The sequence below is a fragment of the Lutjanus erythropterus genome, chromosome 13, assembly GCF_056507025.1.
Source record: "Lutjanus erythropterus isolate fLutEry1 chromosome 13, fLutEry1.hap2, whole genome shotgun sequence".
NCBI classification, from domain to species: domain Eukaryota; kingdom Metazoa; phylum Chordata; class Actinopteri; order Lutjaniformes; family Lutjanidae; genus Lutjanus; species Lutjanus erythropterus.
The window spans coordinates 23,375,310-23,386,236 of NC_139329.1; the positions used below are offsets into that span (position 1 = coordinate 23,375,310).

At 38.1% G+C, this 10,927-nt stretch overlaps 1 protein-coding gene across 2 annotated transcripts; it reads left to right on the forward strand.

The window, feature by feature from the left end:
- The first annotated feature begins 1,022 nt into the window (after positions 1–1,022).
- sigirr (single immunoglobulin and toll-interleukin 1 receptor (TIR) domain) lies at positions 1,023–10,896 on the forward strand. 2 transcript variants are annotated; one of them, XM_084735117.1, is made up of 10 exons: positions 1,023–1,236; positions 3,839–4,120; positions 4,363–4,573; positions 4,673–4,809; positions 5,902–6,060; positions 6,156–6,299; positions 6,570–6,672; positions 6,859–7,012; positions 7,726–7,903; positions 10,101–10,896. In XM_084735117.1, the coding sequence occupies exons 1-10, from the start codon at positions 1,176–1,178 to the stop codon at positions 10,274–10,276; spliced, it is 1,605 nt and encodes a 534-aa protein (XP_084591243.1). In that variant the 5' UTR covers positions 1,023–1,175; the 3' UTR covers positions 10,277–10,896. The 2 variants fall into 2 exon arrangements, with proteins under 2 accessions (XP_084591243.1, XP_084591242.1); XM_084735116.1 differs by lacking the exon at positions 1,023–1,236 and having other exon boundaries at positions 3,668–4,120.
- The last annotated feature ends 31 nt before the right edge of the window (positions 10,897–10,927 follow it).

Genomic DNA, 10,927 nt, shown 5'->3' on the forward strand with positions numbered 1-10,927 from the left:
AGCAAACCCACTCTGAAAACTAAGTGAAACTAAAATGAATTAAAAACAAATGAAAAATTAAAATAAAAAATAATGAAAAATACAACTCTGTTTAGAAACCTTTGAGCTTTGGCAGGTATGAGGTTACAAAATTGGGATCAAAATGTGATCATTTTGCCCTTAAATTAGTTGTGAACTCAATGATACTCACTATTACATAACATATAATGATGTCTGAAAAATACATTTTAATTCCCAGCAAACAATAACATCTGTAATAATTTTTTCGGGGGGGGGGGGGGGGGGGGTCTACACAAGTGGTTGTTGTTGAAGAATGTAATGCCTGTTTATTTTGTATGATACTGAAAAGTTTTGTGTTGCTTAATTAAAGAATGTGATTTTTTTTTTCCAAGCAGCTTCCTGTTTTATAGCATTTTAAAATGACCTTTTTTTCTCTAAGTCTATAAATACACACACACACACACACACACACACACACACACACACACACACACACACACACACACACACACACACACACACGAAGAATACCTCAAGACTATCTGATTTACTTGAATTATTCAAATTTATTCAAATCTTGGAGTTATTTTAATGTCTTTAACTGCCCAGTGTTATTAAGACGGTGCTTCGACGCCACCTAGTGGTCAAACACCTGCTTTACAGCTCCCGGCGCGGTTCTCCAGCTCCATTCAACAACTCAACTGATCAAAATAACAAAAGACATTCCTTTTTTATTATTTTTTATTTTACTTTATTTTAGTATCTTTTGTAAGTACACAAGATCATCTCATTTTTTTTTTTCTTTTATTCCCTTAAGTCCAGTTTTTTATTTTCATGTTTCGTTTTAGTTAACTAACCTCGTGGATGAAATATAATTTAGTCAGTTTTCCCACTCTGTCTCCGCAGTAGCTGTAGTTTCACAGGTGAAAGCCAAACGCCACATGACCGCGGGGAGCCAATCGGCAGCAGAATTTCAAGTCCGGCCAGGTGCAGGTGACTAACCGGAAGACTGACGTCTGCGTAGTCACGTCAACGGCATTGTTCATTTTTCGTAACTAAACGGTAAAAAAAGTACATTATGTTGTAAGTAGTAATCTAGAAATACAGCACAAACTTTCATCGGTTCATTTCTCACCTGAGGACGAGAGAGAAGAAGAAGACTGCGACTCGTGGCTATGATTTTAATCGCTTTCATATTGGTGCTCTGCTCTGTTGACAAGAGTTTCCTCACGGCAGGTAGGAAAATTAAACTTTATTTAGCGTTACTTGAGTTTGCTCTGATATGATAGATTTACACTGTATTAGGGACTGTATAGTGTTGAATACTCTAAATGTGTTGATGTTTGCGTGATTCGCCGTGTTATTTTTTGTAATATTTAAGTCCATTATGAACTACAGTGAGACTGACGGGATGCTGGATGGGTAAACAACAGGTCAATGCACATGTGGTCAGTGTGTTTACTGGGTCACAGTATGTGTCACATGCTGTTGCCTGGCAACATGAGGGCCAGACCCGGACTTCGGACCCGGATGTGTGTTGTCCCTTTGTTTGGAAAATGGTTTTTAAAAGAAAAATAAAACAAAGGGGAGTCAAAGAGGAAGCAGAAAGTTGCAGCTCTGCGCGTTACTTGAGGTTTTGGGTATAGACACGATGAGCGCATGCGCAGAATATCTTGAAGAATAGGTCCAGCTGTAAGATGGCAGTTCTCATTACTTTGATGTATTTTGACTCTGTTCGGACAGAGGAGCAGCATTAGGGTTGGTTTGTTTGTATTTAATTTGTCTTCATAGAGAAGAGTCAGTGGTTTGTTTGTTGTTGTTTTTTTTTTATCTCAGTCAGCAGAACAGCTCAGAGTCAGCCAGGTTCAAGAGTAAACAAGCTCACCTTCATGCACCATTAGACACTCAATCTTTGCCAAAAAGCACTGAAGCTCCACAGAGAATATGCAAACTGCCCCCACGGATTGTATGCAAAGTGTTTTCTGAAAGGAAAGCAATACTATTGCTTGGTATTTGCTTGCAGGATGTTTTTATTTGCGCTTAACCATACATAGAAATACAAAGTCTTCATTGATGTAATTAGTGGTATTTTTTTTTTGTTTTACTTTTCTGATTAAAAACATACTAACATTCAGACTGGTAAGACATAGCACATGTAAAATAAAAATAAAAACAAACAATTAAGTGAGGAAGAAGAAGTGAAAAGGTACAGAGGCTATACCCAAATATATTTAAAATATTGATTTCTCTTTTTCGTATCAGTTAATGTAAGTGATTTTAATAGAGGGTTGAGTTCTATAAGAAAAGCTGCAATCTTATGAAGTGATCTGAAAAACAGTAGAATAATGAAGTTAATTAAATATTCAAGAGTGCTGTTATCTGGATTATCATAGTAACTAACAAGGGTTGTAACTAACAGTTATTTTCATAGTTGATTAATTTGTCAGTTATTTTCTCCATTAATCAATCAGTTGTTTGGTCTATAAAACATCAGAAAATGGTGAACACTGTCAATCAAAGTTCCCAAAACTCAAAGTGAGGATTTACATTCATACATATAAGAAGCTGACAGTAGAGAATTTTTTCTTAAAAATTACTAAAATCATTTGTTATTACAGCTTTAATAGTAACATACAGGATCTTTAAAACTAAAAGAGTAGACAGAGTTAACACATTGAAAAAAGTGAGACTCAAGATATTTCACAATCAGAATATTTCACAATCAAATAATGAGAGGTTACTTCCACGTCGTGATTACAAAAGGGACAGGTGACATCAGTGTCTGTAAACTTAGCAATAAAATGGTTAGCATGAGTACTAAAACTCAGGCAAGTCATAACAAGTTGTGACTGGGTTTTTAGTGCCACATCAGTCCCTGTCTTCATGTTAACTTAGATAAAAGTTCTGTGAGCCTAAATGCAGTTCACTGATGTTTACTAATTAGGGATGATAATTATAAATCATTCATCCATTAACTGCAGTTAAAAATTAACTGACTAAAAATGTAATAACTGATAATATGTATTTTGTATACCATGTGGTCCAGGGTTATGTGGTGATATACTGTTTAAAAACCTAACAAGGAGCAGCTTCTAGTGTGCGGAATCAATTTTATCCAGCCGTATGCAGAGACCCCTGTCCTCTACCTGTATTTCCTTATAATCTCTCATTATTTTGAAGTGCTGGCATCTTTCTGGTGTCTTTATGAGCAGCTCAGGCAAATCCTGCTCATTCTACCTTTAAGGAAAAATGCCCCAAATTTACAACTCTGCTAATTAGTATGCAATAATAATAATACTACATTAGTATTTTACATCGACTGAAGGAATTTTAAGGAACATTTAAAGTAATTTACAGTTTGGTGTTTTGATTTTATATACAGTTCATATTTACAGTAATGCTACAGGTTAGCTGTTGGAATCATTGCACTTAAAATGTCTGGGGATAATTTAAAATGCATAAAATCTCATTTATATTACATTTGTAATATAGTATTTGGGAGTAGATGATGACGTTCGTTACATCTAAGCAACTTTGCACTTTGAATTTCCTAATGATACTCCAGTGAGAAGAGAGTTTGGGGGTAACCTGTAGTCAGTCAGGCAAGTGGAGCATGTGTTTTTTTTTTTGTTTTTTTTTTTACCTCTCCCTTAATGATTCTCATCAAGCTCATTCATTCACTGCAAACCTACAAAAATAATTGAGTACTTCCACACCATGAAGTATACAGACTTTAAATTTGCAGTTGAGAGTTGCAGGGGTCAGAATTATTTTATGGGGCAGAAGAAGCTGAATTGTTGCAGAAAGCTGTGTAAACTCCCTCTGTCTCTATTTGTAGCTCACACCTGTGTTGATGAGAGCAGGTTTAAGGAGCAGGTGCTCTATGTGGGACAGCAGGAGCCTCCATATCGACTGAACTGCTCTCTGCAGCTTGTTCAGCCTCAGAGCTCCTCCCAGCTCCAGCTGACCTGGCAGAAGGACTGTCAGCAGCTCCTCGCCCACGATGGGAAGGCCTTCCTGGAGTTTACCAGCCTCAGTTCAGAAGACGAGGGGAATTACACCTGCATGCAACAGCAGGGCAACAGCACAGCCTCAGTCACTGTGCGTCTCATTGTTAAAGGTAAGTATTATTTCCACTTGTAAGTGTAACAAAGTCATCGTATGGCTCCTGCGGTGAGCTATTATTTGTCCCTGCAGTATACTTAGAGTTTGTATGGGGGTGTTGAAGGGGCTTGCTGGATGGGTACACCTGCAATAAAGGAAGCATTTTGTATCAGCGTGCTCTCCGGCAGCTGTCTCAGGCAGATGAAGGCCTCTATTGTCTGCAGGGAACACAGATAACAGTGGCATGTCTTTACACAGAGTCCCAGTGCGCCAAACCCCAGAAGTTTATTACACCTAATTATCAGTGGTCCACAGTCGGGAGCGAAGTGGGAAGGACCGAGGAACTGAATTGCACTGTTCTCCTCCCCTGGGACCCACAACAGGAGCAATGTGATACGGCGCTGCAGTGGAGTAAAGATGGCATACCCCTCACCAACCACACACTTTACCCGCAGAACATCTCCTCATGGTGACTCGAAGCTTTTAAACCATCAGTTTTACATTATTAATAAGGTACCTGCATTAAATAAACTTATCTGAATGGAAATTTTTTTGTCCTGCTAATCAGGTCTCCTGCTGCTGACCAGCTGGTGGTAAGCAGCCTGTTGGTGATCACAATCAGAGAGCTGGATGATTTTGGGGTCTACAGCTGCAGAGCGAGGAACGTTTCCGCTGAAGTCATGCTATATGAAGCAAGTAGTAGAAGTAAGACAAATAAAGATACCTATTGTGTATGCTCGGTCTCTGACTTGCTGTCCTGCATCTTTTGTTACATTTCTAAAAGGATTACGCACCAAAAAGTTAAAAACACACACGCACAAATGCGACAGAGACGACTGGAGAAAAGGAAAGGCAAGACTCCATAAATAAAGAGGAGCAGTACTAAATCTAGATTAAAAGGCATATGAAAGTAGATTGTGGACGTGATCAGTGAGTATCAGAACTTTTAGGGCTGGGCTATATGGACAAAATCAAATGTCACAATATTTTTGACTAAATACCTCAGTATCATCAATATTTATTATAATTGCGACAACATTGTAGGAATGACTATGGCTGCTTTTCACAAATTAACGCAATGAGATTTTTGATAAATAATCATCATTAATGTGGATATAATGACTAAGTGAGTAAACTCAAATCAAAGAACAGTTATGCTTATGCCATCTCATGATGTAAGGATACCCAAATCTTGTCTCATAGCATCAAAAGATGCTAAAGATAATTTTGTTTGCGTACAAAAACTATTTGGTAGTCAACAAACAACAACTTGTAATATGCAAAACATGTAGGTTGAAAATTACCAATGGAGTCGTAACAACTTCCAACTTCATTCAAAAGTTGCACAAAGAACGTTAAGTCAAGGCTCTGTTGTTAAATTGGCATTACATTTGGTGAAGACTGCATTATTACTTGTTCGGGGCTCAAAACTCAAAGTTCAGGACTTGCCTCTTTTGACTTGGGACTTGACTTAGAACTTGAGTGCAAATACTTGAGACTTAGTTGTGACTTGGAAAACGATGACTTGACCCCACCTCTGGATTTTACCAATTTAAAATAGCGACATACTTATACTTATTATATACAGTGTTTTGACAGAGAGCCTGGCCCAGCATGTAATATATCAGCAGACAAACAAACAACATGAAATGATTCTGAATATTACACAATTTAATTGTGCAATGAAAATGTCTGAATTTTTTTTTATTCTTTTAGTCTTTTTAGTTGCAAGAATCATTGATCCATATGCCAGAATTGTAATAAAGTAATGGTTTATTATTTCATTCTTCTTTTTAGTTGTTGTTTGCTATGGGCAAACGGCCAACCACGTAGCTGCTGTAATTGCAGCCATCATCCTCCTCCTCTCCCTCGCTGTGGCTGCTGTCGTGTACTCCACATGTCACCTAAACATCAAACTCTGGTACAAGAACTCCTATGGAGACTATGAACTAAATGGTGAGACGTCTACTGATATGATATAAGGTTGCTGTGCTCGTGTTTGAGACTGTAATCTTAACACAGCTGGTATGTTTGTGTCTCCATGTCTTCAGATGGCAAATTGTATGATGCCTATATCTCCTACGTGAACAATGATCATGACAGGAAGTTTGTCAACTTTATTCTCAAGCCTCACCTGGAGAATAAAAATGTGCACAAGGTGCACCTCAATGATAATGATATCCTGCCTGGCTCAGGTAAGTTTTCTGGAATTAAAGGGAGCATGGGATATATTCAATCAGTTGTTGATGCAGGTTTTGTTGCTTTAATCTTCATAATCCATTATTTTTAGATTCTGCTGTCATAATCATTAGCTGTTATTTATGGACGAGTTTCACCCAATTTGAAGCTGGATTTTCCAACATGAAATAATTTTCTCTCACATTAATTAGTCTTTCCTTGACAACAAATTGCTGTGTAAAGTCATCCATCCTTTAGCAATGAGCAATAATATTATGTGTCTCCAGAGCCTTCTGCAGAGCTGCTGATGAACATGAGTCGTTCTCGGCGTCTGATCGTGTTGCTCTCTCATGCTTACCTTGAACAGGACTGGTGCTGCAATAACTTCAGGTCAGACTCAAACAAACAGTTTTCATGTAGAAACAAAATTGTTCGAAAAGCACTTTATATGATGTATAGAACAGATTGTTGTGGAATCATTAAAACATGCCACTTTAGGTCAGTGTTGCTGCCGTGTACTGCACTGTCCTCAGTGTATGTCCTATCATGACGTAATGTGGCTGTGTGTGTTTTCAGACAGGGCCTTCTGCACCTGTTGGAGTTATGTCAGCATCCCGTCATCATCATCATGTTGGAGGGTCAGTCCAAACGCATGAGGCCTGAGGTCAAGCAGGAGCTCAGTTTGCACCAGCACCGCCTCACCTTACTCACCTGGAAGCACAACTCTGTGGTAAGATCCACAACATCTAGTATAACAGGTGTTACTCAGCATTTGGTGCCCTGTTTCATTAACTTCAGAAGGTGTCTTATAACCTGTCATTGGTACAGTTTGTTTTGTGTTTTGATCAGAGGTATGATTTGACTGTAACCTGTCATTGGTACAGTTTGTTTTGTGTTATGATTAAAGTTTTGGGTGGTTCGCAAAAGATTTTCAGACTTTAAATTGGGTTGTGCCATTCTTAAAGAGATGGTTTACCCTAAGATGAAAATTTAGTCATTTTCTACTCGTTAATTATTCCATGTGAGTAATTATTAAAGACAAAAAAGTCAAAATTCTCTGAATATTTTTGGGTCGTGGACAAAACAAGACGTTTGGGGATGTCATCTTGGGCTTTGGGGAAATACATTTTTTTACACTTTGTAACATAACAACTGACACAATTTTTGGACATTTCATAGGCTAAACAACTAATCAAATAAGTGGCAAATTAATCAACAAAGACAGTAGTCATGAAAAGTTGAGCTTTAATTTCAACTGGTGCAGCGTGCTTACACTCCATAAATCTTACTGATCTTATTGTGAGTCTGACTTAAGTCATGTGACTCAAGTCCCCCAACTCTGGTACTATGTATTATGATACATTTAAGTAAGGTCTCTGAACACTATAGTTCAGTTTGACTCTTAACAGCGTGCTGTAATGTGTCTTGTTCGTGTGTACACAGACTCCCTCCTCAGTCTTCTGGAAGGAGCTGGCCTTGGCGATGCCACGCAGAGTCGTCTTCCGCAGTGAGTCCGCAGGCGACCCTCAGACTCTGCTACAAGATGACAAGGACCCCATGTTGACCCTCAACCCCGACTACCTGGACTGCAGCTCAGACACCGACCCTGCTGGAGATCTGGGTAAGAGCAACATACAGCCACTGGACAAGATAAGTCTTTTCTTTTCGGCTCCTCACATAAAGATAAATATGCAAAAAAAAAAAAAAAAAATCATAACTGAAAAAAAGCCATTCAGTTCTCTGCAAATGCAAATGTATGTTAAAGCTGCACAAATGAGTGTAGAGGTTTTAAATTGTTTAAAACTCAGTATGAGGACAAAAAAACTGAGGTAAGCATGCTCATGTTTAACAACCAGCTGGTACTGATTCTGTTCCAGAAATGTGGATGCTTGTCAACTAGAATATAAAAAATTATAGCCTCTATGCAAGTATCAACCTGAAAGAGACTCTTTTCTCTTAGTCAGCACACAGTGCACAATTGAAACCTATTGTACATGACCTAGTTTGAGACTAGTTTCAGTCAACAAACACAAACTGGAGTACAGTTAATCTTTAACTTCAGTGGTTGGAAATCATATCTCATGATCAGGTTACACTTATTTTCTAGCAGCTTGTTTGTGATGTTTTGTATCAAGACATATGAAGCAGACATGAGAGGCAAATGCCTTCATGTTTGAGGAAACACACACAAAGCATTTGTGTACTTGCAGAGAGTTCGATGAATAGATCGATACAACTTTTGTATCCTGTATTTAAATATGAGGCTGCAGCCGTTTGGCTTAACTGAGCGCAAAAAGACTTGAATCAGGGAAACTGATAGCTTGGGTCTGTTCAAGAGAAATGAAATCTGCGTACCAGCACCTTCAAAGTTCACTAATTAGCATGTAACATCTTGTTTATTTAATCGGTTCGAAAAGTGTATAGACTACAGACAAAATTTAAAAATTAGACTGGCCAACAAATATTCCAGTAGCAATTTTACGCTTTGGTGTGATGAGCTTCAGAGGTGCTGATATGGATATTTAGTTAATTTTGGATAGAGCCAGGACAGTTTTTTCTCCTTTGTCCCCAGTCTTAATGCTAAGTTAACCAGTTACTGGCTGTAGCTTCAAAATGGACGGACAGGTATTTCTTCTCAGCAAGAAAGCTGAAAATGTCAAAGTAAAATGACTCTAGCTTTGCATGGGGGAGTGGTATCTTGTCAAAGTGTTTTACCCTTAAGGTTAACTTCTTCCAGTCCTTCTCTCCCTACTATACACCTATTTTTGTTATTAAATAGTAGGTCAACAGTGTATGTTACAGAGAAATGGTACACATCAGAGGTAGTCAAATATTACGTGTTACATATTATATCAATTATCAAAGTAGATCACATAGAATAGCCAAAGTACATCTGATTTGATTTAAGAGATAGTTTATAGATATGGTATTGGATCATTTTAATTGTTTTACCAGAGTCAATTATACAGATTTTGTGCACAATTGAACCATTTTTGACCCTTTGAGAAGTAATAAAATGGTCAAAATCCTTCCTGAATACCATTTTAAGATACCAAGACCCTGAGGATGATGAGAGAAAAATGTACGCTGTGATTTGGTATCAGAAACTCTGTAACAATTGCCTCCTTATTGTTAACATATCTGTGGATGGCATACATCCTCTGGATGCCCCAGGTGTCCAGTTTGTAGTTGAGGAAGTTCATAAGGTTGAGATTATCCTAGTAGTCATTTTATACAGTGAGGACAAGTTTCACATGAAGTGGGCTCACTGAATCCACAAGAATCTTGCATTTACAGTCAAACTCAATTTATGCCATTCCAATACTGTTTAGGGACCCCAGTAAGCAGAAATATTTGAATAGATTATTTATAATTTATACTGCATGCAAAAAAAAACTTTTGCCCAAAACATGAGTATGTCTGTAAAGGGGAGACATTTGGGGACACATGGAACCCATTTTCATTCAGAGATCTTGAGGTGTGAGGTGAAGGAGCCTCTTTAAAATTGCCATGCCAGTTTTATTGTCGCCAAAATTTTACCTGATACCAGTATCTTCACTCATGCATTAAAACTGAGCCCACTGCCAGGAATGTGGATGGTCCCTGTGGAGATGAAGAGGTTAAATGTGTCTCTTCCTGTGAGGGGAAAAAGCCTTTATGACCCAAAACCAGATTTTTTTTTTAAATGTGGGAGAAAAGTTTCATTTACTTAAAAATCATGATACAGCTCAAACAGTACAACACTACAGCTGTGAAGAATATCATTTATTTCCGTGATTTTGGATACATTTTCAGCTTTTTTTCTCTCTCTGTTGCAGGGCTTCGCCTCCCTGTGTACAAGACAGCTCTGGCCTGTAGAGCCCCTGTTCTTCCTCCAGTTCCCATCATGGCAGCTGAGCCCAAACCCTCAGACATCGACGTGTCTGACCTGGGATCACGCAACTACGGAGCCCGCTCGGACTTCTACTGCCTGGTTACTGAGGAGGACATGTGATCCACACTCCCCTCACTTCTGATGCAAAATTAACACCTACTGTACATGGAAATCCTCACTAGCATTGCTTTATTTTTATCATTGCTAATATAGTAAATATTTTTCTTTTCTGTACTGTATGTTGTTAAAAATCAAAGTGTTATATTCTTCTGTTGCTACATACCAAAGAATTAATTTGTATGTATTTTTAACTGTTGTGTGAAATATTTTATGAGAAATTGTACAAGAAATTATCTGAAATATTTGTGTCAATCAGCTGATTGAATGACTTTATGTATAAAGTGTGATTCATTGATATTTCACAGGCCAATCTGTCCTAAAGTCCCCAGCAGAGGGCAGAGTAATGTCAGAAAAAATGAAGGAATTCTGCTGTAGACAGTTTGTCTTAATTTGACAGCTGACAGTACATTGAAGGTTGAAAAACTACAGTACATGTTATAGTCTTAAAGTTAGATTTCAACCCAGAACATCGGTATCTGTTCATCCAGCAGTCCGCTGAAGCAAGAAGACGCTCATGACTGAAGGACTCATAGTTCTTGACATTTCTGTCCAGGTGGGGGCTTTGAGTGTGTGATATAATCTGAATCTGATGACAACTTATAAAGCAGTTTGACAAAATACCTGGCTAGTTCTCTCTGATCTCTGTTCATG

Coding starts and splice junctions, on each gene's coding strand:
- sigirr (XM_084735116.1), top strand. CDS start 3,718: ATGAAGTATACAGACTTTAAATTTGCAGTTGAGAGTTGCAGGGGTCAG. Junction 4,121..4,362: donor TGTGCGTCTCATTGTTAAAG/GTAAGTATTATT, acceptor GTCTTTACACAG/AGTCCCAGTGCGCCAAACCC. Junction 6,673..6,858: donor TGGTGCTGCAATAACTTCAG/GTCAGACTCAAA, acceptor GTGTGTTTTCAG/ACAGGGCCTTCTGCACCTGT.